Source organism: Bos indicus x Bos taurus, chromosome X, assembly GCF_003369695.1.
Source record: "Bos indicus x Bos taurus breed Angus x Brahman F1 hybrid chromosome X, Bos_hybrid_MaternalHap_v2.0, whole genome shotgun sequence".
NCBI classification, from domain to species: domain Eukaryota; kingdom Metazoa; phylum Chordata; class Mammalia; order Artiodactyla; family Bovidae; genus Bos; species Bos indicus x Bos taurus.
In genome coordinates this window covers 620,281-647,490 of record NC_040105.1, presented here as the reverse complement: position 1 = coordinate 647,490, position 27,210 = coordinate 620,281, and the positions used below count along the sequence as shown (strand labels likewise).

Below are 27,210 nucleotides of genomic sequence, written 5' to 3'. Positions count from 1 at the left end.
GAAGGGAACTCAGCCCTGGGACACCCTGGATGTCTGTGGTTTTAAGCCCCCCAGCTTGTGGTCACTGGTTCCGGCAACCACAGGAAGTCACATAGCTTTTGATTAAGATGAGTCTTCGGTGTTAAAGCATGACATGTGTTCCTGTCCCCACCGTCTGCGGTCAGGCTGTCCACAGTCTTCCTCGTGTCCCAAAAACCGGGATGCCTTGCAGCTTCTTGCAGCAGGCACTCAGGGTCTCCCTTGTCTCTGGGGAGACACAGGCCACCCAACCAGGGCGGGGGCGGGGGGTGCCTGGTGACAAAGACGCCTCAGGTGGACGCCCATGGGACCCACAAGCCCTGCAGGAGGGTCTCCCCGTGAGCCAAATCTCCCCGTGGCTTTGCAGAGCTCGCAAGCTTTATTCTGCATGTGCTGGGCTTCCTTCTGGGGCATCTTGAGAGAGCCTGCGTGATTGCTGAGCTTGTATGACAGGAAAGACTCTGGCAGGGGTCCCTGTGTGTGTGGGGAGACGCCTGGGAGCCGGGGCTGAGTAACACACTGTTGGACAACAGAAGTCTGTCGAGGAGGGACATTCCAAGGATTTCAGATGCTCCGAAAAACACGGAAGGCGGGACTTGGAGCACAGCTGAGCTGTAAGGGGGCTTTCCTGATGACTCACACGCTGAAGAATCTGCCTGCAGTACAGGACAGCTGGGTTTGACCCTTGGTTCGGGAAGATTCCCTGGAGGAGGGCATGGCAACCCACTCCAGGATTCCTGCCTGGAGAATCCCACGGACGGAGGAGCCTGGCGGGCTACGGTCCACGGGGTTGGAAACAGTCGGGCACGACTGAGCGACTCACTCTTTGAAAACTTCATCTACCTCTACAAGGATTAAACCAGCTGCTTCTGCAGCTGCTGACCTGCAGTCATCTCCTGAAAGAAGTTCAGGGTGGAAAGCAGACATGAGACACTCTGTGCTCTGGAGAAAAAAAAAAAAAAAACTGGCAGGAAAGGTCTTCAAATAGATATTCTCAGGAACCCAGTTTATGAGGGCAACTTTTGCATCTCCTCATAGCTAGACAAGCACTGAAACGCTTCATGGTCATGTCTGCTCCCTGTGACTAGCAGAGACCTTCTGCAAAAAAATATATATATGCTTGATTGTGTGAACTCCCCCTTCAGCGAAATCACATATACCCCAATCTGCCTTCCCTGCCTCTTTGCAGCAGCTCCTCAGAGCTATCCGAGGCGCTGTGTCCTGGGCTGCGATCCTTCATTCGTTCCGTTGTTTATTCAGTCGCTCAGTCGTGGCCGACTCTCTGCGACCCTGTGGCCTGTAGCCCTCCAGGCTGCTCTGTGCATGTGACTCTCCAGGCAAGAATACTGGAGTGGGTTGCCGTGCTCTCCTCCAGGGGATCTTCCCAACCCCGGGGGTCGAACCCAGGTCTCCCGCATTGCAGATGGATTCTTTACCATCTGAGCCCCCAGGGAAGCCCGTGGTCCTAATTTTGCCCCAAATAAAACATAAAGTCGCGACATTCACATTGTGCAATTTTTTTTTAAGTCAACACTGTTTTCCCCAGACAAATTTTGTTATGGAAAATCTACACGGCGGCTTGGACCGCCTGGGGTGTTTGCAGGCTGCCTTCTCATCTTTGTAAGCCGATCGGGGCGGGATGACTTTAGAACAAGCCCTGGCCCCTCCACTGACCACGGGGGTTAGCCGACCCGGGACTACCTGGGGTTACCTTTTGAAAAGGCAGCCGAGGGTCAGGCCACAGACGAGAGTCCCCAGGACCACCAGAACGTAGATGTGCACCAGGCTGGACTCCGTTTCTTCGGAGCCTGGGAAGACAGAGCGGGGGGACATGCCAGGGACCCCGAAGGGGAGGGGCAGCAGCTGTCGTCACGCAGCCAGCTCACGGGCTCACGGACGAGGAAACACGGCCAGTGACACTGAAAGCATTAGTCCCTCTGCCACGTCTCACCCTTTGCGAGCCCACGGACTGTAGCCTGCCAGGCTCCTCTGTCCAAGGGATTCTCCAGGCAAGAATACTGGAGTGGTTGCCGTTTCCTCCTTCAGAGGATCTTCCCCAAGCAGGGACCAAACCTGTGTCTCCTGAATCGGAGGTGGATTCTTTACCGTCTGAGCCACCAGAGAAGCCTCATAAGAAGGGAAATCTACCAGAGTACCCTAACCCGGAGCTTTCACAGAAAATGTTTGTGAGACAATAGACTGCACTTTGCCGACAAAGGTCCGTCTAGTCAAAGCTACGGTTTTTTCCAGAAGTCATGTACGGATCTGAGAGTTGGACCATAAAGAAGGCTGAGTGCCGAAGAATTGATTCTTTCAAACTGTGAGGCTGGAGAATACTCTTGAGAGCCCCTCGGACTGCAAGGAGATCCAACCAGTCCATCCTAAAGGAAGTCAGTCCTGAACATTCATTGGAAGGACTGATGCTGAAGTTGAAACTCCAATACTTTGTTTGGCCTTCTGATGAAAAGAGCTGACTCATTGGAAAAGACCCTAATGCTATTGAAGGCGGGAGGAGAAGGGGACGACAGAGGATGAGATGGTGGGGTGGTATCACCGACTCGATGGACATGAGTTTAAGCAAACTCCAGCAGACAGTGATGGAAAGGGAGGCCTGGCGTGCTGTGGTCCATGGGGTCGCAAAGAGTCGGAAATAACTGAGCGACTGAACAAGAGATGAGAGATGAACCCAAGACCACGTTCAAAACCCCTAGAGCACTCTCAGAACATAGCAACCTAAAGACCATTCGACTTAAAAATGGACAGAAAAAAGGATCAATAGCTGAATAGGATGAAGAGTACCAGGCAAACAGTTGTAAACTTCATTCCCTCCCATTTGGGGAATTTATTACAATAGTAATTTTTTTAATGTTTATTCCTTTATTTGACTATAGCTGGGGCTTAGCTGCAGCACGAGGGATCCAGTTCCAGGGACTGAACATTGGGAGCGAAGCCTCTTGGCCACTGGACTGCCAGGGAATTCCCTATGGCCTCTGTTTTATGCTTTGGGCTTTCCGCCTGAAGGCATGTGAGGTCTTAGCTCCCCGACCAGGGATCAAATACACGTCCCCTGCAGTGGCAGGCAGATCTTAACTGCTGGAGCACCGGAGAAGTCCCCTCCCATCCATCCTTAAGCTTTAATTTCACGAGTCATTTAGAATAAGTGCTCTTTACAATAAACTGTTTTCCTTTGTCTGTCTGAGTCGCTCAGTCGCGTCCGACTCTTTGCGACCCCATGGATGTAGCCCGCCAGGTTCCTCTGTCCATGGGATTTCACAGGCAAGAATACTGGAGTGGGTTGTCATTTCCTTCTGCAAAATTATTTTTTCCTATCAAGGGCACATTTTTCATCTGTGAATAGTCAAAAATACAATGACAAACTCTCAGTCTATCATAGTGATTATATCCCGATGGGACGGTTGCAACATTTCTCAGTATACACAGATAAAATGTGACCTGTTCAACACAGCAGTTATCTTTTAAGCGATACGTCAATTGTCAAAACTGCATGTTCCGGATGGCAGGCGAAACAAAACAAAAAAAAAGGCCGTGTGGAGGTGAGCCAAGTCTGTTTAGAACTGTATTCTAGGAAAAGTCGTATTCTGGGAAAAGTCAACTTTTTTTTTTTTTTCCCCGCCCATAGTTTAAATTAATCTTTCCCTGGTGGCTCAGACAGTAAAGAATCTGCCTGCAATGCAGAAGACCCGGGTTCCATCCCTAGGTCGGGAAGATCCCCTGAAGGTGGGCATGGCAACCCACTCCAGCATTCTTGCCTGGGGAACCCCATGGACAGAGGAGCCTGGTGGGCTACAGTCCACGGGGTCGCCGAGAGTCAGACACGCCTGGGTAACTCACATTCACTCACCAGGCGTTGCCAGGGGGACAGTGTCACCAGGGGCTCGTGGACGGGAACGCTTCCCAGAATGGCTCAGAGAAGGCCTCGGAATGCCAGGACCTGTCCGGGGATGGTCTCGGGACACCTACCGAACTCAACGGGCTGGCTCCAGGCTCCCCAGTGGGCTTTCCGGGCGTCCGCTGTCCTGATCTTCACAGTATGTTTCACTTTGGATCCCGGTTTCGGAAAGTTGTATCTATTCCCGGAATCACCAAATACTACAATCTTTGGGGAAAGCAGGAAGTTAGAGCTGTCCCCCGTATTGAGAAAAAGAGTGGGGGGGTGTGTGTGTGTGTGTGTCTGCCCAACCGAAGTGAAAAATTTAAGCCCACACCCTCCCAGCCTGGGCATGAATGTTGTAATTTGCGTCCTGAGTACTCCAGAGAGATGCTTAGATAAATAAAGCGAATGGGTGATTGTCCTGCATTTTCTGAGTGACTACTCCTGGGGCTTCCGGGACGGTTCAGTACAGATGCAGCAAAGGTTCAGGAACTGCAGAGGATGTGGACAGACCCATAGACGGATCATGGCCCCGCGAAGGATGTGCAGAGGACCAAGTTCAAGTTCCTCATCGGATAGAGGACGATACCGAGGTCACAGTGGTGGTGAAGCTTGGAAAAAATCAACAAAAAGTACTTTGATGATCACCCTCGAGAGGAGTTTTGAGGGACGCAATCATCTCTGTGACACTTCAAGTATTTCCTGGAGCAACATGCATAGAAGAGGGAGACCCCACCCCAGTGGTAACTAGGGGTGTATCACTGCCTAGATGATATGCGAAGGCAGGGGTCCTCAACCTCTGGGACCTAAGGCCTGATGACCTGAGGTACAGCTGATGTAACAATAGAAATAAAGTAGACAATAAATGCAACACTCTTAAATCACCCTTAAACCATCTTATTATTATTAAATCATCTTAAACCATCCCTCTCTGTCCATGCAAAATTTGTCTCCCACACACTGGTCCTCGGTACCAAAACCGTTGGAGATCACTGCTCTATGGAAACCCCATCATCTGACTTTTATCTCATCTCCATACTGGCCACTGCTGGATCAATTCCAATTGGTGTGTGTCCATTGATGGATATTGTATGATTAAACTGGAGCTTCCCTGGTGGCTGTGTGAATAAAGAATCCACCTGAAGTGAGAGAGACACAGGCAGTTACAAGTTCGATGCCCAGGTTGGGAAGATTCCCCTGGAGGAGGGCAGGGCAACCACCTCCAGTGTTCTTGCCTGGAGAATCCCAGGGACAGAGGAGCCTGGTGGGCTACAGTCCACGGGGTCACAAAGAGTCGGACATGACTGAAGCGACTGGGCATGCCCACACACATGTAGGATTGAACTACGAGGGTGATATTTAGGGTCAGGGTTGGCACTCACCAGTTGACTTCTACCGCTGCTGGTATCGCGCTAGAAAAAAAAAAAACGAAAAGAGAGTATTTACTTTTCTCCATTTTGAAATTTTTAATAGATCTCATCCCATCTCCCCTTTCCATGAAGTCAAGACAAAACAGTCAGTGCCCAACAAACAGCTGAGCTCCTTACATTCCTCCTAAGCTGGAGTTGGCTCCACATGGAGGAGGAAACCTATGCACACGACAGAGAGTGCCGCTGGTTCATGGCTCCATCCAGAAACGCAGCAGTCGGTGGGTCCTATTAAGAATGCACATGGGCTTGGAGGAGAGGGTGCGTCCGTGTCTGCACCGGGTCCAGGAGACGTGAGGAGAGGGTCTTTGGTGTCTACACTGTGTCCAGGGGGACCTGAGGAGAGGGTGTCTTCATGTCTACACTGGGTTCAGGGGGATGTGAGGAGAGGTCTCTTCGTGTCTACACTTGGTCCAGGGGACGTGAGGAGAGGGTGTCTTTATGTCTACACTTGGTCCAGGGGACGTGAGGAGAGGGCGTGTCCGTGTCTGCTCCGGGTCCAGGGGCCTTGGCGCACAGCATGGACTGTCCCCGACGCCCACCCGTTCTGCTCTGCTAGGCCCTGCATCCCCCGGATGCCCGCCCGTTCCACGCCCCACTCTCGTGCCCCAGGTCGTCCAGTCTCCATGCGGGGCTGGCTGCCAGGCTCCCCGAGCCTCACTGCCCTGCTCGGAGCCGAGTCCACTTACCCGTCTCTGGATGTCCAGCTGGTACTGGAACTCCCTGTTGGGCCATGGCTGTCGGGTCCTGGGCTTTTCCCACCTGATGAGGCAGTGGGACTCGTTGCACTGGACGGTGATGTTGTCAGGTGGGTTGTACTGCTCTGTAACGAGACCCCGGAGACACCTGTGATGCGGGATGCCTCCGCTACTCCACGGACGGGAGACCCCTTTCTGCTATCCCGACAGAAACAGGAGCTCCCGAGTTCTCCAGGGAGGGAGCAGCTTCAGAGATTGGAATCATTATCTATAAGCCAAGGGCTGCTGGCTGTCAGCAGGAGCAGACAGACAGATGTGGGAGTGCGGGTTCTTTCAGATACTCCGAAAGGGACCAAGATTTGCGGCCTCCAAAACGCTGGGAGAATACATTTCCACTGTTTTAAGTCTCCCAGTATGTGCTCACGTGTTACAGCATCTCCGGGGATCTCAATGCAAATGCCCACACAAATTCTGTCACATCTATCTAAGCAGTGGTTTTAAATTCCGGATGGTCGTTCTCACCTATTTCCTTTAACAGCAAAACCGAGTCGAAGAACTGGATTCCGGTTTCTTGGCTGGTACCGTTAACCAGGAAGTAATTGTACGACGTTAATCCCGAGAGGTCTTGGAGGTGACATCCCACGTGGGTCCCCGAGTCCTTCAGGTAACGAGGACATTCCCTCTCGATTCTTTTCCTGTCGGATCCCCAAACGTTCAGAGAACCGTCAGGGCAGTTTTCACTTCTTCGCAGCATTCGTCAGGGTTGTCTACGTGAGGTCAACACTTACTTTGATCGGATGTACAGAAAGTACTGGACGTCGTCGGGAGCCGCTCGGCCCTTGGCCCAGCTGCAGTTCATGAAATCCGCGTCGTAGATAACACAGGAGAAGTTTTGGGCAGCCGTGCCCTCCCTACCTGGGAAGGTACGGAAAAAAACGATGTTTAAAGAGGGATGGACCCGATGGCTTCGTGGTTCAAAGAAGAATCAGTATCAGTCCTTCTCAGACTCTTCCCAAAAAATAGAAGAATACATTCCAGGGATCTAACATACACCGTGGCGGATACAGTTGACAATACTGTATTGTCCACTTGAAATTCCCTAAGAGAAAAGAAATGAAATTAAAAGACACTTGCTCCTTGGAAGAAAAGCTATGACCAACCTAGACAGCATACTAAAACGCAGAGACATTAGTTTGGCGACAAAGGTCCGTCTAGTCAAAGCTATGGTTTTCCCAGTGGTCATGTATGCATGTGAGAGCTGGACTATAAAGAAAGCTGAGCGCTAAAGAATTGATGCTTTATGAACTGCGGTGTTGGAAAAGACTCTTGAGAGTCCCTTGGACTGCAAGGAGAGCCAACCAGTCCATCCTAAAGGAAATCTGTCCTAAATATTCACTGGAAGGACTGATGCTGAAGCTGAAACTCCAACCCTTTGGCCACCTGATGCAAAGAGCCGACTCACTGGAAAAGACCCTGATGCTGGGAAAGATCGAAGGCGGGAGGAGAAGGGGACAGCAGAGGATGAGATGGCTGGATGGCATCACTGAGTCAATGGACAAGAGTTTGAGAAAGCTCCGGGAGTTGGTGATGAACAGGGAAGCTTGGCGTGCTGCAGTCCATGGGGTCGCAAAGAGTCGGACACGACTAAGTGAATGAACTGAACTGAAGAGAGAAGATCCCTGAAGGGTTCTCACCACAAAAAAAAAACACACGCAGCAGAATAGAGACGTGAACAGCTCGACTGTGGTCATCGTTTCGGAAGGCGTGCGAAGACTGAAACAGCAAATGTGGGAACTCCCTGGCGGGCCACTGGTTAGGGCTCCACACTTTCACTGCTGTGGGCCCGCATTCCCTCCCCAGTCAGGGAAGTCCGATTCCAGAAGCCGCAAAGGAACGGCCCAAGACAAAAGCACCCAAGTGACAAAACAAAGCCAAGAAATCCTCACATCTACACAATTCCTGTGTGTCGAGACGCTCGTGGGGAGCAGAAGGGTCACCGCCCGTGTGTTCCCTACCTGGGTTAGTGTAGACCAGCATTTCTGAAAGCCGTCTCTGGTTGACATGTACTTCAACGGTAAGCGTGACTCCCCCGTGGAGAGAATAGTCCTGAAACGTGCACTGACACTCACTGTCTTTGACCTGAAGAGACGCAACCGGCCCGTGGGTTAAGAACCTGTCTTCTTTCCTCTCATCCTCATGCCGTTTGCTCCTGCACTGGTCATGACATCCACCTCCCTATGTGAAATCTCACCCAGGTAACCTTCTTTGAGAAGAGGCCCGCTAGCAAGGTTCAGAAAGTCAGTGTTCAGAGCTCACCTTTTTAAGAATGAAGTATATATATATATTTTTAATTGGAGTATAATCGCTTTGGGCTTCCCAGGTGGCTCAGTGGGTAAAGAATTTACCTGCAATGCACGTGACGCCAGAGACATGGGTTTCATCCCTGGGTCAGAAAGATCCTCTGCAGGAGGGCATGGCAACCCACTTCAGTATTCTTGCCTGGAGAACCCCATGGACAGAGGAGCCTGGTGGGCTGCAGTCCATAGGATTGCAGAGAGTCAGACTTGACTCAAGGGATGTGCACATAATTGCTTTACAATGGTCTGTTAGTTTCTGCTGCAACAATGTGAATCGGCTGGAAGTATACATATGTCCCCTGCCTCTTGAACCTCCCTCCGAACCCGCCTAGAGCTCACCGGGGATCTTGTGAAAATGTACAGTCTGGTTACATGATTCCCAGTTGAAGTCTGGGAGCCTCTAGGTCTCACAAACTCCCAAGGGATGCAGCTTGGACTGTTCTTTACACCCTCATCGCTTTCCATTTTTTGGAACCTCACACTCCCCCCAACCTTGTGTTTTTGGCCACGCCACGCAGCCCGTGGGACAGGGACTGAACCCACAACCCCCGTCTGCCAGAAGCTCAAAGTCTGAGCCAGCAGGGAAGTCCCCACACCCTCTTCTAGGGGACTGACTTTTCTTGTCTTATGCCACAGGCATCATTGTCTCAGCAGTGTCATGGTTACACTGTATCCAAGTCAGTCCGTTTAGTTTGGCTCCATGTAACAGGCCGAGCGAATGTTTCTTTCTTGCTCAGGATCAAGTCTAGCACGTGAGCCAATTGAGCGAAAAGAACGTGGCCCCCCCAGGGAGTCAGCCTACTGAACACATCCCGGACAGGAGGGTCACTTCCCCGGTGCACCACGCACCATGACTTCCTAGACGTATCCCCAGGTCACTCTTGTGTTTTTGTCTCATGCTTGATGAGAGCTCGATAAAGGATCGCAACGGGGCCTGTGCAATCTACCTTGTCGTTGCTGCTCAGTGGCTCAGTCACGCCCAACTCTTTGTGACCCCGTGGACTGCAGCCACGCCGGGCTTCCCTTGTCCTGCACCATCTCCCGGAGTTTGCTCAAACGCGTGCCCAAACCACCTTACCTTTTTCTTAATCGGCCCCTTCTCCTTGTGAATCAGCACACATTCCCCAGAGCTAGCGTTTTCCCTGCAGTCCCAAGTCAGCTTCGTCGTCTGTGGGTCAAACTTCACATTTAGGCTGGCATTTGGCTTCACGGTTGGAAGATCTGCAAGACGTGACCTCAGGAATCAAGAAACGCCCCTTTTCCCAACTCCATGCCCACTCAAGCAATTCGCCTCAGGTCTTGCAAGGAAAGATCAGCGTTAGGGATCACTGCCAACCACCCCTGTCAAATCCTCTGTGTCCCCTACCCTCTGTCCCGTCTCTCCCTCCTGCCCCTTTCTCCAAGCGGAGATGCCTCTGTTGTTATACAGTCACTAAGCCACGTCTGAGTCTTTGTGACCCTCTGGACTGTAGCCCGCCAGGCTCCTCTGTCCGTGGGATTCTCCAGGCAAGAAGACTGGAGTGGGTTGCCATGCCCTCCTTCCTGACCCAAGGATGGAACCCATGTCTCCTGCACTGCAGGCGGATTCTTTACCACTGAGCCACCAGGGCGGGCCCAGTGGAGACGTCTACTGTGAAAATAAATGAATATCAACCGAGCAAGGAGCAGAGGATAGTTAATCCCATCTCGTCACAGGCAGAGAGTCAGGCACCATCAGGCGTGGCTATGCCGATAGGCTCGCCAACAAAGGTCTGTCTAGTTAAAGCTACGGTTTTTCCAGGAGTCATGTATGGATGTGAGAGCTGGAGTATAAAGAAAGCTGACCGCCGAAGAACTGATGTTTTTGAACGGAGGTGTTGCAGAAGACTCTTAGAGTCCCTTGAACTGCAAGGAGAGCCAACCAGTCCATTCTAAAGGAGATCAGTCCTGAACATTCATTGGAAGGACTGATGCTGAACCTGAAGCTCCAATCCTTTAGCCACCTGATGCACAGAATAGACTCATTGGAAAGGACCCTGATGTGGGAAAGACAGAAGGTGTGAGGAGAAGGGGACGACAGAGGATGAGATGGTTGGATGGCATCACCGACTCGATGGACATGAGTCTGAGCAAGCTCTACGAGTTGGTGATGGACAGGCAGGCCTGGCGTGCTGCAGTCCACAGGGTCGCAAAGAGTCGGATGTGACTGAGCAACTGAACTGAAGTGATAGGAATGCATCCCAGAAGCTGGGGTCAGGGGAATGGGGGGAAGCAGAAAGAGGTCAGGCACATTCACATACTCACCCTGCTGCTCCTGGGTGAGGAGCCATGCAGAGTCAAGCACCATAGAGAGGAGGACCACCGTCGCCAGGAGACTTCCAGGGCTGCCCAGACAACGCAGAAGCGCTGCAGATGAGAAAAACCAGCCTGCGTGGGAGTCTTGATGTGGACACCAGTGATGTTTCCCCAGGGAGATGGGGGAAAAAACCCAACAACACAGGACTCTCTCCAGGGTGATGGTCAGCATCGGCATGCTGACCTGGCCAGCAGCTTGGGTCACTTGCTTATAGTGGTTAAGACTCTGTCCTCCCAACGCAGGGGGCCACAGTTTCAATCCCTGGTCGGTGTACTAAGATCCCCCATGGTACACAGTACAGCTAAAAAATAAATTAATTAACTAAAAAGACAATTTGAAAAAGAGTTCAAAGTGCATGGGCTTCCCAAGTGGCGCTAATGGTAAAGAATCTGCCTGCCAACACAGGAGACTTAAGAGATTCTGGTTTGATCCCTGGGTTGGGAAGATCCCCTGGAGGAGGGAATGGCCACCCACTCCAGTATTCTTGCCCGGAGAATCCCATGGACGGAGGAGTCTGGCGGGCTACAGCCCTCGGGGTCCCAAAGAGTCGGACATGACTGAGCGACTTAGCATGCACACAGAGTGCATGATTCCAGTTCTATCACTTTCTGGAAAAGGTAAAACTATAGCAGAGTGGAAAAGGATTGATGATGCTTTCAAACTGTGGTGCTAGAGAAGACTCTTGAGAGTCCGTTGCACTGCAAGGAGATCCAACCAGTCCATCCTGAAGGAAATCAATCCTGAATATTTATTGGAAGGACTGAAGCTGAAGCTCCGATACTTTGGCCACCTGATGGGAAGAACTGACTCGTTGGAAAAGACCCTGATGCTGGGAAAGATTGAAGGCGGGAGGAGAAGGGGATGACAGAGGATGAGATGGTTGGATGGCATCACCGACTCCATGGACATGGGTTTGGGTAAACTCCGGGAGTTGGTGAAGGACAGGGAGGCCTGGCGTGCTGCAGTCCATGGGGTCCCAAAGAGTCGGACATGACTGAGCGACTGAACAACAGCAATGGAGAGAGAGAAAGCATCAGTGCTTGTCAGGGGTTGTGAGAACAGGAGGGATGAACAGGTGGGTGGAGGACAGGAGATTTTAGGGCAGTGGAAATATTCTGCTCTAATGATGGATACCTGCCATTACACATTTGTCCAAACCCACAGAAGACCCAGCAGCAAGCCCAATTCAGCTCAGTCGGTCAGTCGTGTCCGACTCTTTGCGACCCCATGCACTGCAGCACGCCAGGCCTCCCTGTCCATCACCAACTCCCAGAGTTTACTCAAACTCATGTCCATCGAGTCGGTGCTGCCATCCAACCATCTCACCCTCTATCGTCCCCTTCTCCTCCTGCCCTCAATCTTTCCCAGCATCAGTCTTTTCCAATGAGTCAGGTCTTCCCATCTGGTGGCCAAACTACTGGACAACAGCAACAGTGACCCCTAATGCAAATTATGACTTTGAGTCAAGAATATTGCGTCAAACTTGCTCCATCAATTGTAAGAGACGGTCCAGACTGATGCTTCGTGTCCATCATTGGGGAACTAAGTGTAGGAGGAAGTGGGTATGCAGGAATTCCCAACACTTTCCGAACCTCATGTTTCTACAAACCTACACACGCCCTAAGCAAATAAACTCGACTAACATTAAACAAAAAAATTTAGGGACTTCCCTCGTAGTCCAGGGGTTAAGACGGCGAGCTTCCCACACAGCGGGCTCGGGTTCCGTCGCTGGTTGGGGAACTAAGATCTCACATGCCACACAATTTGGGCAAAAATATAAAAATTTAAAAACTAAAGTAAAAAAAAAAAAACAAAAAAAACTACCAAGGTACCGTCCTCTATCCCCCACAAAGCCACACTCTGGAAAACACCTCATCGCCCAGCTGGGTTTGGGGTGGCAGCTGTGGATGTGCCCACTGTTTCCCCAGCAGTGGTTTTAGGCTGTGCTTTGCTGGTGGCTCAGGTGGTGAACAACCCGCCTGCCAACGCAGAAGACTCAATTTCGATTCCTGGGCCGCGAAGATCCCCCTGCAGGAGGGCGCGGCAACCCACCCCAGAGGAGTCTGGCAGGGCTCCGGTCCACGGGGCCACCAGGAATCATACCTGGCTGCTTTGGGTCGTGCTGATTCCTTTCCAGTATTGCTCTCACTTGTAATGTGCCTTTCCATTCGTCTACAGTGCAAATCTCCATTTGTCTCGAGCTGAGTTCTTGCAGACTCCCTCCTCACCTTTTTGGGCTCCCGGGAATCCCATCCTTTGCAAATCTCCATTTGTCTCGAGCCGAGTTCTTGCAGACCCCCTCCTCACCTTTTTGTGCTCCCAGGAATCCCATCCTTTGACCTCTGTATCTTTTCCCCAAGGGCTCCCCCTCTCTGTCTCCATTTTACTGGGCATGGTCGTATTTTCCATCATGTCCTTGGGTTTATGGAGTCTACCGGTCTCAAGCTGGCTTCTGTCTCTTGGGGAGTTCCTTTCCTGGCGGTTGCCGTGACAAATGACAAGGTTTTTTGTTTTTCCTCCTCGCCTGTTTCCCTCCATCTCTCCCTTCTTTCTCTCCCCTTCCTGCATCCCTGCATCGTTCCTGTCTCCTTCCATCTTCCGTTCCTCACTCTGGTCCTCCTACATTTAATCCTCTTCCGCCTTCTCTTCTCAGACTCACTCAGACGGTCTGCATTTTCACCAGGTCCTCCTGGCCGGATGCCAAGCATGGAGGACCACAAACACCCTCCCTCCTTAAGGACAGGGACACCTGTCCGTCAGCACACCCGGGGACAAGCACCCAGCCTCAGATTCCTGCCCACCCACGTTCAACCTCGTCCCCTCAGGGAACCTCACTTGCCATCACAGAGGGGAACCAAAACCAAACAACCCACCAGACCGGTTCCAACTTTCCCATCTGACTGTCATCTCCTGTTCCACTGCTCCAGGGACCGTCCCCCCGAGACCCTGCCCCATGCAGACTTTGTCTTTCTCGGGGGCCTGCTGTCTGATCCCCACCTGTGGGGGAGGCTGCTTCCTGCAGCGGGGAGGGGGTGTGCTTGCCTGCCCACGGCACCCCGGAACCTCTCCGAGAGGACCTTCCTCAATCCACACACCCCCACGGCTCTTGGGGCCTTGCCTGGATTTTCACATCTGCAATTTGCGAAATGTCTGCGGTCTGAGCTTTGCTTAACGGGAGACGAGGGGGATAGGCCGTGGGTGCAGGGCGGGGTGGGGGAGGAACCGCAGCCTGACCCGTCTCCCCACCTCCTCGGTGAGGGCAGCACCTGTCTTACCAAGCTCCCTGAGTCCAGCTTTCTCCTCCACGGGGCATACCGTCGTGCCGGCCTCCGGGTGGTGGTGCGGGGTAGACATGCAGAGGGGGTAGCAAAGTGCCCCCCAACCCACCAGACTCATCAACACCCTTCACCCCAACTTCCCCACTAACTTGTGCGCTGAACTCCCGCCGGCTTCCTGCTCATCGTGATGGAGCAAAAACCAGAAACTGCTGTAACCTTGACCGAAAAAAGAGTTCTCATATACCACAAAGGGACACAGAAACCCATCCCCAAAAGTTGCTCGCTTTAAATCATCAGTGCGTCGGAGACCCCGGCTCTTGGTCAAGGACTGTGAGAAAATCTCCAAAGGAGACTCTGCAATGGGCGTGATGTATCGTAGCACTGGAAAAGGCTCTTGAGAGTCCCTTGGACTGCAAGGAGATCCAACCAGTCCATCCTAAAGGAAATCAGTCCTGACTGTTCACTGGACGGACTGATGCTGAAGCTGGAGCTCCAATCCTTTGGCCACCTGATGCGAAGAACTGACTCATTGGAAAAGACCCTGATGCTGGGAAAGATTGAAGGCAGAGGGGGAAGGGGGCAAGAGAGGATGAGATGGTTGGATGGCCTCACCGACTCAGTGGACATGAGTTTCAGCAAGCTGCGGGAGTTGGTGATGGACAGAGAGGCCTGGCATGCTGCAGTCCATGGGGTCGGAAAGAGTCAGACATGACTAAGCGACTGAATAACAACATGATGTATCTTATTCAGCCAATCCCTGATTTAATTGTCACTTCCATCTTACGAGGCACTTCCAGGAGCCTCACAGAAGTGGTCAGAAGACTGAAATCCACAGAAATCTCATCGCTGTTTCACTTAATTTTGCCCTTTTTTAAAAAAAAAAAAATTCAGGCTAAATTCACACGGGGTGCAACCCTCTGCGCTCAGTCGCTAAGTCGTGTCCAACTCTCTGCAACCCTGTGGACTGTAGCCCGACAGGCTCCTTGGTCCATGGGGATTCTCCGGGCAAGAACACTGGAATGGGTTGCCACTTCCTTCTCCAGGGGATCTTCCGGAACCGGGGAGGGAACCCGTGTCTCCTCCGTCGGCAGAAGGATTCTTTACCACTGAGCCACCAGGGAAGCCCCCTTGTACAACTCAGAGACACTCAGCACATCCACAAAGCCTGGCTGCAGAACCTTCCCGTCTCCCCAAGGGAGACCTGTCCCCCTGAGCCGACAGCCTCCACCTCTGGTCCCCCAGCCCCCCCAAGCACGAACCCACTTTCTGCCTCCGTGGACTCGCCTGTGCGGCTTTGCTTCCTGTACATGGAATCGAGTCACCCCTTGCTTTTTTATGCCCGCTTTCTCTTCTTGTTTTGGTAACCACCAGGCCGCGCTTTCTTTCCCCATTTAAAGATTTCAGTTTTACAACCCTGTAGGAGGGCCCGACACCGTCTTTCAGATTCAGGACACGCCCTGGAGGGGGCTGGGTAACCGGGAGGCCAGTCCAAGGGGGACCCTTGCACGACCTTGCGCGTGGAGCTCACCCTGCTTTTGGGCGAGCCAGGGAGAGCGTGAGTGAAAGTCGCTCAGTCGTGTCTGACTCTGCGACCCCGTGGACTATACATATACAGCCCATGGGATTCTCCAGGCCAGAATACTGGAGTGGGTAGCCTATCCCTTCTCCAGCGGATCGTCCCGACCCAGGACTTGAACCAGGGTCTCCTGCATTGCAGGCAGGTTCTTTACAAACTGAGCCACACAAAACGCCATGCCAGCGTCCCAGGCAGCACCCGTAACCGCGACGGGCCCCCATCACTGCAGCACACACAGCTCGCAAACCCAAGTCTCGTTCCAATCCCGACAGGCACAGGCTGGCCCGGGGAACTCCGAAATCTTTCCCCCCAACCTGGCCAAGTCCCCGGGGGCGCATTCGGACCTGAGAACGCTGCGCCCACACGCCACCCCTCATCCATCACCCTGTCTGCCTGGGCGCCCTGCATCCGAAAGGCTTCCCAGGCGGTGCAAACATTACAGACTCCGCCTGCCCGTGCAGGAGACCCAGGTTGACGCCTGGGTCAGGAAGATGCCCTGGAGGATGGCATGGCCACCCACTCCAGAGAATCCCCTGGAGAATCCTGGAGAAGCTTGGGAGGGAGCTACAGTCCACGGGGTCGCAGAGTCGGACACACGACTCAAGTAACTTAGCAGATAGAGTAGCACGTTTGTTCTGACCCACCTGGAGCACCCACCGTCAACGGCAGCAACAGAAGCAGAGAAGTGGCACTTTCAAGGACCCCGGGGGTCAGGGGGGACCGGGTTACACCCCTCCCCTCCGACACACACGCCCCACGCTCCGGTCTGCCAACCTGCGTTCCCCATCGCTCTCCTGCCAGGCTTCCACGTCTGACCGCCCCGACGCCTCTCTTTCTCACCCGACAGTGATGGCCCGTGGACGGCACGACCAGACGCCGTCAGCTGGGTTCCTGTTTTCTTCTCCTCGATTCCCTCCCCTTGCCACGCCTGCCACGAGGAGGAACTGGGATAGGCGGGTCCTCTGGTCTCCACACCCCCGCCCATCACTCGCGTGGAGAAGGTCGTCTTCTTAGAGTTGGACCAAACGCTTCACCACATCTTCTCAGGTCAGGGACCAGGTGGCCTGTTCTCACTGACCTTTTCTTTTTTTTGATGTTTTGACCATGCGGTTGTTTTCCGTAGCTGTGGGACACAAGATTCTCACTGCAGTGGCTTCTCTTGCGCAGCGTGGGCTCCAGGGCCCCCAGGTTTCAGCAGCTGTGACGCACGGGCTCAGTTGCTCCATGGAACGTGGAATTTTTTTTCCCCGATGGGGTATCAAACCCCTGTCTGCTGCACTGGTGGGAGGGTTCTTTACCACTGAACCCACCTCAGCAACCATTTTCATCACAGATGTGGAGAGGGTCATCTTCCCAGGAACTGGACCAGAAGGTTCCCCAAGTCTACTCACATCCGGTACCAGCTTGGTACCCTTATCTCAGTTCAGTTCAGTCGTTGTCATGTTTGCGACCCCATGGACCGCAGCACGCCAGGCCTCCCTGTCCATCACCAACTCCCGGAGTTTGCTCAAACGCACGTCCATCGAGTTGGTGATGCCATGCAGCCATCTCATCCTCTGTCGTCCCCTTCTCCTCCCGCCTTCGATCTTTCCCAGCATCAGGGTCTTTTCAAACGAGTCAGCACTTCACATCAGGTGGCCAAAGGATTGGAGCTTCAGCATAAGTATGCGTGTATCCCCTCGTTATTGGATTTCCTTCCCATTTAGGTTATCACAGAGCCCTGAGTAGAGTCCCCTGTGCTGTAAAGCAGGTTCTGACTCATTATCTACTATACACATAGTATCAATACGCATACTCTCGATTTATTGTATATGTAAACATGTATAAGGATCTGTTAGCTACATAGTATCAGTATCAAGATGGGCTTCCCGGGTGGCGCTAGTGGTAAAAAATCTGCCTGCCAACGCAGGAGAAGTTAAGAGACACAAGCTTGATCTCTGTGTCAGGAACATGCCCTGGAGGAGGGCATGGCAACCCACTCCAGTATTCTTGCCTGGGAGAATCCCACGGACAGAGGAGCCTGGCGGGCTACAGTCCGTGGAGTCACACAGAGTCAGATACGACTGCAGCGACTTAGCAGGCATGCCTCAACTGTGTATACGTGCCAATCTCAATTTCCCAACTCGTCCCACCCCCTCCTTCCCTGCTCAGAGTCCGTGCGTCTATTTCTGCTTCGCAAGTACGGGCATCTCTGCCATTTTTCTAGATTCCTCATAAACCTGTCAAGACGCGACAGTTGTGTTTCTCGTCCTGACTCCCTCCTTCAGTCTGTGTGACTGAAGGTCCCACAGAGACCTGCCCTCTAGGTCCAGTTTTCACCTTCTGTGATTTTTCTCATCTTCATCGCCCTGGCGTGTTCCCAGACCAGCTCAGACCTCCCAGCAGGGTGTGCAGACAAGGCGAACAAGAGTAAAGGAGATGGCGCCTGGTCCTGGGTGGCGCCAAGAGTCCTTCAGGACAGTGTGCAGAGAGCTTGCAAGGCGGGGCAGAGGGCCTGGGGGACAGAGTCCTCCACAGGGACCACCGACTTACAGGTGGCCAGTGGACGGTCCCTTTAACACAGCCCACGCGTGTTCCCATCTTCACTGTCTCTATTTGAGGCTTGGGTTTTTTTTCTTTCCCTCCCCACCACACAGAATACCTTTTACCCTTTATTAAAGGTTAACTGTGAGATTCCGTAAAAACTGGAAATAGAACTGCCATATGACCCAGCAATCATGCCCACTGCTCGGCATACACACCGAGGAAACCAGAATTGAAAGAGACACGTGTACCCCAATGTTCATCCCAGCACTGTTTACAATAGCCAGGACATGGAAGCAACCTAGATGTCCATCGGCAGACGAATGGATAAGAAAGCAGTGGTACATATACACAATGGAACATTACCCAGACATTAAAAAGAATACATTTGAATCAGTTCTAATGAGGTGGATGAAACTGGAGCCTATTATACAGAGTGAAGTAAGCCAGAAAGAAAAACACCAATACAGTATACTAATGCATATATATGGAATTTAGAAAGATGGTAACAATAACCCTGTATATGAGACAGCAAAAGAGACACTGATGTATAGAACAGTCTTTTGGACTCTGTGGGAGAGGGAGAGGGTGGGATGATTTGGGAGAATGGCATTGAAATATGTATAATATCATATGTGAAACGAGTTGCTAGTCCAGGTTCGATGCACGATACTGGATGCTTGGGGCTAGTGCACTGGGATGACCAGAGGGATGGTATGGGGAGGGAGGAGGGAGGAGGGTTCAGGATGGGGAACACATGTATACCTGTGGCAGATTCATTTTGATATATGGCAAAACCAATACAATATTGTAATTAGCCTCCAATTTAAAAAAATAAAAGACTTAGTAACAGAGCAACAACAAAAATGGACATATTTCCATCTTTCAGATGCTACTGCAGATAGAATTGTTTTCTGAATTTCTTTTTTTGGACGGTTCCCCGCACTTGGGTCTTTGTGCCTGAATCTTATACCCTGCCGCCAGGCCAAATCTGGGTACTAGTTCTAAGATTTTTTTTTTAGTGGATTCTCATCAAGATTTTCCTTCCGTAACAGCCGTCTGCAGATGGGATATGGTTTTACTTCTCTTTTCTGATCTGCATGTTAAAAAAAATTTTTTTTTCATTGAAGTAGAGTTCATATACAGGGTTGGGTTAGTTTAAGGTGTACGGCAAAGTGATTCACTTATACACGTGTGTGTGTGTGCGTGAAAGCACGCTAACTTTCTCAGTCGTGTCTGACTCTTTGCGACCCCCTGGACTGTAGCCTGCCAGGCTCCTCTGTCCCTGGGATTCTCCAGGCAGGAACACTGGAGTGGGTTGCCACGCCCTCCTCCAGGGGGTCTTCCCCACCCAGGGATCGAACCCGAGTCTCTTATGTCTCCTGTATCAGCAGGTGGGTTTTTTTCCACTAAAGTACCTGGGAAGCACTGGGTACTACACGCAAAACTTTGTAATGACCTATAATGGAAAAGAATCTAAAAAAGAATATATATATGTGAATCCGAACGAAAGTACAGTACCCTGTATTACACAGTAGATCCTTGTTGGTTATTGCATATTTTTTAAAACGATAAAATTTTAATCCATTTATATTTTTAAATTTGCTTACATTGTAATACATCTTTTGTCTAACTGGCCTTGGCTTCTGCTCCACACCCCGTAGTGCACAGGACTCCTCACGTCAGAGACTCGTCCAGCCCTGCGTGTCAGCAGTGCTGAGGCTGAGGATCCCTGAGCAGGCACGACAGTCTGTTGTCTAACGATTTCTCCGTCTGTTTTTCTATCCATCTCCATTCTCCATGATTAGCATAATTATGCTATCATCTACCTATTATGCATCATGTATATGTACGTATCCATTCATCCATCCATCCATCTACCTACCGATCCATCCATCCATCCACTCATCCATTCATCCATGTACCCATCCATCCATCCATCCATACATATATACAAGTATCTATCTGTCCATTCATTCATCCATCTATCTACCAATCCATCCACCCATCCATCCATCCATCCACCCATCCAGCCAGCCCTCTATCCCTCCATCCATCTGTCTATCATCCATCCACCCATCCATCTATCCATCCACTGATAAATCTATCCATCCATCCATACATACATACATGTATCCATCCATCCATGTATCTATCCATACTTCTATCTATCCATCCATCTATCCAACTATCCATCCATCTATCTATTCATTCATCCATCTATCTACCGATCCACCCATGTATCTCTATCCATGATCCATCTACCCATCCATCCATCTATCCATCATCCGTCTCATCTATCCATCCATCTATCCATCCATCATCCATCCATCCATCATCCATCCATCAATGCATCCATCCATCCATCATCCATATGTCCATCCATCCAACCATCTATCCATCCACCCATCATCCATCCACCCATCATCTATCCATCATCCATCCGTCCATCATCATCTATCTCATCCATCCATCCATCAACCCACTCATCCATCCATCTATCCATCCATCCATCTATCCATCCATCTATCCATCCATCCACCCATCCATCTATCTATCCACTGATACATCTATCTATCCATCCACCTATCCATCCATCTGTCCGTCCATCCATCTATCCATCCATCCACCCATCCATCCACGTATGCACCTCTGGCTGTGGTTCACGGACTGGGAGGACTTTACCCTCCTAGGGGAAATATAACAACGTCTGGAGACATTGTGGCTGTAACAGTGATGGGGTCAGGGGGTCCCCCTGGCGTGCGGTGGGGGGAGCCCAGGGACACTCCTCCACACCCCACACAGGGCCCAGGACGCCCCCCATCAGAGACTCGTCCAGCCCCGGACGCCTGGCGGCTGAGGCTGACCAGCTCGTGCAGGCACTTGCTGACAGCATCTCTGTGCCCCTTCTGCTGACACAGGCTCCTCCCCACCCCCTCACCCGCCAGAATCCCACATTTCCGCCCTTCCCAGACTCTCCTCCGGGTCAGAGAGGAAAAGGAGTCATGGGCAAGAGGGGTCATCATTGCCTCTTCCAGAGAAAAACAGAGGTGTGGGCCGCAGGATCTCAGTGAGCCAGCGTTTGGGGGGAGGGTGGAGCCCACTAAGTTAAAACATCGATTTTCCCAGAAAGGAAACCAGATACGAGGAGACACATTTCCTAACAAACTCACAGTTTCTCAACTTCCTGATGGGCTGAGCCGGGCCTCACGCTCAAGGCGGGGGCGGGCGGGGTTCGGCAAGAGCGCCTTCACTTCCTCCCAGACTCCAGGACAAAGATCTTCAGGCAGCAGGAAGGCCACGCTGGTATTGTTTTCTTTTCTTTAAGTTTCATTTTATCTATTATTATTATTGGCCATACAGGAGGACTGCGAGATCTTAGTCCCCCGACCAGGAATGGAACCTGTAACCCCCCACCCCCTAAAGTGGAAGCTTGTAGGCTTAACCAGTGGATCGCCAGGGAAGTCCCCATTTTAGTGTTTTTTAATTGGAGTGTCAAAGTGAAGTGAAAATATCAGTCGCGTCCAACTCTCTGCAACCTCGTGGACTGTAGGCCCCTGCCAGGCTCCTCTGTCCAAGCAGCAGTAGCAGCAGTGTGACTCTGTGAATATCCAACTCCTAATCTATCCCTTCCCCTTCATTCTCTTTTGGCAACCACAGGAAGTGAAGGTGTTAGCCACTCAGTCGTGTTTGACCCTTTGCGACCCCATGCCCTGTAGCCCACCAGGCCCCTCTGTCCACTGGAGTGGGTGGCCATTTCCTTCTCCAGGGGATCTTCCCGATTCAGCGATCCAACCTGGGTTTCCCGCATCGGAGGCAGACTATTTACCATCTGAGCTACCAGGGAAGCCCAACTGAAGTATAGTTGACTACTGATACTGTATTAGTTTTAGCTGTACAGCAAAGTGATTCAGTAACATATATATATACACACACATGTATTTTTTTCAGATTCATTTCCACTATAGGTTATTACATGATGGTGAATAGAGTTCCCTGTGCTATAGAGTAGGCCCTTATAGTTTATTTATTTCATACATAGTGGTGTGAATCTGTGAATATCCAACTCCTAATCTATCACTGCAGATGGTGACTGCAGCCATGTAATTAAAAGACACTTACTCCTTGGAAGGAAAGTTATGACCAACCTAGATAGCATATTCAAAAGCAGAGACATTACTTTGCCAACAAAGGTCCGTCTAGTCAAGGCTATGGTTTTTCCAGTGGTCATGTATGGATGTGAGAGTTGGACTGTGAAGAAGGCTAAGTGCCGAAGAATTGATGCTTTTGAACTGTGGTGTTGGAGAAGACTCTAGCGAGTCCCTTGGACTGCAAGGAGACTCAACCAGTCCATCCTAAAGGAGACCAGTCCTGGGATTTCTTTGGAAGGAATGATGCTGAAGCTGAAACTCCAGTACTTTGGCCACCTCATACGAAGAGTTGACTCATTGGAAAAGACTCTGATGCTGGGAGGGATTGGGGGCAGGAGGAGAAGGGGACAACAGGATGAGATGGCTGGATGGCATCACTGACTCGATGGACGTGAGTCTGAGTGAACTCCGGGAGTTGGTGATGGACAGGGAGGCCTGGCGTGCTGTGATTCATGGGGTCGCAAACAGTCAGACACGACTGAGCAACTGAACTGAATCTATCCCTTCCCTTCATTCTCTTTTGGCAACCACAGGAAATGAAGGTGTTAGCCACTCAGTCATATCTGACCCTTTGCGACCCCATGGACTGTAGCTCACCGGGCTCCTCTGTCCATGGGATTCTCCTGGCCAGAATCCTGGACTGGGTTGCCATGCACTCCTCCAGGGGATCTTCCCGACCCAGGGATGGAACCCAGGTCTCCCATATTGCAGGCAGATTCTTTACCATCTGAGCCACCAAGGAAGCCCTAAGTTGGCAAGCATAAGGTTTTTTTTTTAAGTCTGTGAGCCTGTTTCCGTTTCATAAATAAATTTATTTGTATCATTTTTTTTAGATGCCACATATAAGCAACAGCATATGATATCTGTCTTTGACTTACTTCACTTGGTATGATAACCTCTAGGTCCATCCCTCATGCTGAAAATGGCCCTATTCCATTCTTTTTTATGGTTGAGGAGTATTCCCAGGTGGCTCAGCGGTAAAGAATCTGCCTGCCAATGTGGCAGACCCAAGTTTGATCCCTGGGTTGGGAAGATCCCCCCTGGAGAAGGGACTGGCAACCCACTCCAGGATTCTTGCCTGGAGAATCCCATGGACGGAGGAGCCTGGAGGGCTGCAGTCCTTGGGGTTGCAGAGTCGGACACGACCGAGCTACTGAACAAGAACGACAACCACTCGGAAGCAACCTTGGAGTCCATCGACTGATGGGTAGATGCAGAAGACGTGGTCCATATATACAATGGAGTATTAACTCAGCCGTGAAAAAGAACGAAACGATGCCACTGGCAGCAATACGGATGTAACCAGACATGATGAAAGTAGTGGACTAAGTCAGACAGAAGAAGACCAATGTCGTATGATATAGCTTATATGCGGAATAAAAAAAGAGGGTGAGAGACAAACGAACTCATCTCCAAAGCAGAAAGAGACTCAGACATACAGAACAGACTTGTGGTCGGCCAAGGGTTGATAAACTGGGAGTCTGGAGTTAACAGATACGCACTGCTATATGCAAAATAGATACAACAGAAGGACCTACTGTGCAGCACAGGAAGCCATACTCAATGCTGCTGCTGCTGCTGCTGCTAAGTCGCTTCAGTCGTGTCCGACTCTGTGCGACCCCATAGACGGCAGCCCAACAGGCTCCCCCGTCCCTGGGATTCTCCAGGCAAGAACACTGGAGTGGGCTGCCATTTTCTTCTCCAATGCATGAAAGTGAAAAGTCAAAGGCAAGTCACTCAGTCGTGTCCGACTCTTAGCGACCCCACGGACTGCAGCCCACCAGGCTCCTCCGTCCATGGGATTTTCCAGGCAAGAGTACTGGAGTGGGGTGCCATTGCCTTCTCCGCCATACTCAATACCTTATATAAAATATATAGAAGCAGTGATTTACTATATAGCACAGGGAACAATATTAAAATCTTGTAACAACGTTTAAGAGAAGTCACTCAGTCGTGTCTGACTCTTTGCAACCCCATGGAATGTAGCCCACCAGGCTCCTCCATCCATGGGATTCTCTAGGCAAGAGTACTGGAGTGGGTTGCCATTTCCTTTTCCAGGGGATCTTCCCAACCCAGGGATCGAACCTGGGTCTCCTACGTTGCAGGCAGATTCCGGGAGCCAGCGTGAGGAACTCCGCCCGTGGCAAAGGTCATGAGGAAGGAGGCTCGACATACGTAAAGGCAGGATCGAGCCTCAGGAGTCCCCCTGGAAATTCTCGAGCATCTACCCCCAAAACCAGAGTCTGCCGACTTTACTGCTTTGTGCTCTCACCTACACCTCTGACTTTACGGGGGGCTGTCCCCCACCACCTCTCTCTGAAAAAGAGTTAACTTACAGCTCCAGTTAATAATAATTCCTGGGCGTGACAGGAGTGTATCAACCTACAAACTCCTCTGAAGGTTCTCTAGCCTGCCTGACAGGTTTGTCTAGCCACATGTGATTGTTCACAGCCTCCCAACCGTGAGAGGCACGAGATGCTTTAAACCTTCTAAAAACAGGTTCTTCAGGGAAGTTAGAAAACTATTAGTATAGTATAGTGGGCTGATTAGAAATTGTACTGGTGAAGGGTTTTTTCATTTGTTGAGCCAATGTTTGCTGCTAAGTCTCCACATCCCCTGCCCTTATACACGTTAATGAATATAACTACATATAGGAGAAATAAGTATTAACCTTTGATATTAATCACGTTAGACCTTAGGCTAAGCAAATTCTTTCCTTAATTAAAACCCACTACACTCTCACCCTATAAGAATGTAACTTTATCTGGCGCCTTCGGAAGGTGGCGTCTGTTTTAAGAATAATCACCCCTGGAGAAATAAGTGTTCTGGTTGACTGACCGCTGTCACAAGCCGAGGGTCATAAACTGTCAGCAGGCCCCCTGGCCAGAAGATGATGTAACACCCCTAAGACCTCTGTATACATTTGTATGAAGCACCTGATTTTGATAAAAGTCAGGACTGCTGACCCCGCGTGACTTTTGTATTACATCTCTGTGTATAAAAGCGGACCCTGGAAAATAAAGAATGGGATCGGTTCCTGGAAAGACTGGTCTCCTTATGTCGTTCTTTCTCTCACCTTCTGGGTGAATTCACATCTGGAGCCTGGAGGCTTGTCAAGGCTACTAATTATGCCTGGGCTTCTAAGATCTGACCGGGGAGGCCTTAGTGTCTCCTCTCCTTCAGGAGAATGGGAGGATGCCTGCGGCATACGTAGGTGACGCAAATTTCTGGTCTTGAAATTTTATTGGCTTTCCATGTAAACCAAGTTATTCAGCCTCTTTTCTTCACTGAATTTTCCTACTGAGCTATCCTTATTTAACCACTCTTTACATCTTTAATTACCGCTTAATTGATCTATTGTTTCCTGGTCACCGACGCCATCCCCGCTGCGAATTCCCTGGATCCACCGGGGCTGGACCCCGGCAGGCCGACTCTTTACTGTGTGAGCCACCAAGGAAGCCTATGATGGAAAATAATCTGGAATATTTATATATACATATATATGCTGCTGCTGCTGCTGAGTCGCTTCAGTCGTGTCCGACTCTGTGCGACCCCATAGACGGCAGCCCACCAGGCTCCCCCAACCCTGGGACTCTCCAGGCAAGAACACTGCAGTGGGTTGCCATTTCCTTCTCCAATGCATGAAAGTGAAAAGTGAAAGTGAAGTCGCTCAGTCGTGTCCAACTCTTCGAAACCCCATGGACTGCAGCCCACCAGGCTCCTCCGTCCATGGGATTTTCCAGGCAAGAGTATAGGAGTGGGGTGCCATTGCCTTCTCTGATACATATATATATATGTGCATATATATAATGTTTAAAGTCAGAAGACATAAGTAAGACCTACTCTTAAAAAATTAACACTCAGGCCTTCCCTGGTGGCTCAGTGGTAAAGAAACCGCCTGCCAAAGCAGGGGACATGGGTTCAATCCCTGGTCAGGGAAGATCCTACATGCCCCAGAGCAAGTAAACACACATGCCCCAAGTACTGAATGTGCTCTCTAGAGCCTGGGGGCTGCACCCAGAGAGAAGCTGCACACTGCAACACAGACCCAGCGCGGTCAAAAAATTAAACTAATGCATTAAAAAAAAAAAACAACCCATCCTCGGAAGCAACCTCAGTGTTCATCAACGGAGGAATGGATTAAAGAAGATGCAGTCCATACACACAATGGAATATTACTCAGCCGTGAAAAAGAATGAAATAATGCCCTTTGTAGCTACAGAGGTGGACCTAGAGCGGATCACGCGAAAGGAAGTGAGTCAGACAAAGAAAACCATCACGTGATATCACTTGGATGTGAAATCTAAACGATGACACAAAATTATCTCTGAAACAGACTCACAGACGTGCAGATTTGCAGATGCAAGTGTGGGGCGGGGGATGGGGTAAATGATGAGATTGGGATGGACGTGTACACAGTACCATACCTAAAATAGATAACCAACAAGCACAGTACGGGGACTTCTATTCAATATCTCCTGTGGTGGTGGTGGTCTAGTCTCTCAGGAGTGTCTGACTCTTTGTGACCCCATGGACTGTAGCCCGCCAGGCTCCTCTGGGATTCTTCAGGCAAGAATACTGGAGTGGGCAGCTTCTCCCTTTTCCAGGGGATCTTCCCCACTCAGGGATCGAACCAGGTCTCCTGCATTGCAGGCAGATTCCTTACCGACTGAAGGATTTACCCTTATAATACAGGGAAATGCGTTCACATCTTGTCATAACGTATGATGGAAAACAATTTGAAAAAAAATACATTATCGATAGAAAGTTGAAGCTCAGTAGACATAAGTAAGAACCATTCTTGGAAAGGGAAGAGTGGGGACTTCCCCGCTGGTCCAGAGGCTTAAACGCTGAGCTCCCAGTGCAGGGGGCCTGGGTTCCATCCATGGTTCAGGGGACTAGACCCCACATGTGGCAACTAAAGAGCAAAGAGCCTGCCTGCCACAGCTAAGGCT

The 27,210-nt window shown here is 50.8% G+C and overlaps 1 protein-coding gene across 7 annotated transcripts in view; it reads right to left on the bottom strand.

Annotated features, from left to right (window-relative positions):
• The window catches only part of LOC113887933 (granulocyte-macrophage colony-stimulating factor receptor subunit alpha-like), a 37,259-nt gene extending 20,660 nt beyond the window's left edge, over positions 1-16,599 (bottom strand). For 3 of the 7 annotated variants that reach the window (XM_027535252.1, XM_027535250.1, XM_027535251.1), the window contains exons 1-9: positions 16,356-16,599; positions 10,676-10,777; positions 9,471-9,613; positions 8,051-8,174; positions 6,824-6,950; positions 6,558-6,730; positions 6,027-6,160; positions 5,293-5,322; positions 4,000-4,135 (exon numbers count right to left, since the gene is read on the bottom strand). In XM_027535252.1, coding sequence (XP_027391053.1) covers positions 4,000-4,135; positions 5,293-5,322; positions 6,027-6,160; positions 6,558-6,730; positions 6,824-6,950; positions 8,051-8,174; positions 9,471-9,613; positions 10,676-10,777; positions 16,356-16,566 — 1,180 coding nt within the window. In that variant the 5' untranslated portion in view covers positions 16,567-16,599. Of the gene's footprint in view, positions 1-1,729; positions 1,827-3,999; positions 4,136-5,292; positions 5,323-6,026; positions 6,161-6,557; positions 6,731-6,823; positions 6,951-8,050; positions 8,175-9,470; positions 9,614-10,675; positions 10,778-16,355 lie in introns of all 7 variants that reach the window. The other 4 variants (XM_027535246.1, XM_027535248.1, XM_027535245.1 and 1 more) reach the window with 4 other exon arrangements.
• Between the last annotated feature and the right edge of the window lie 10,611 nt (positions 16,600-27,210).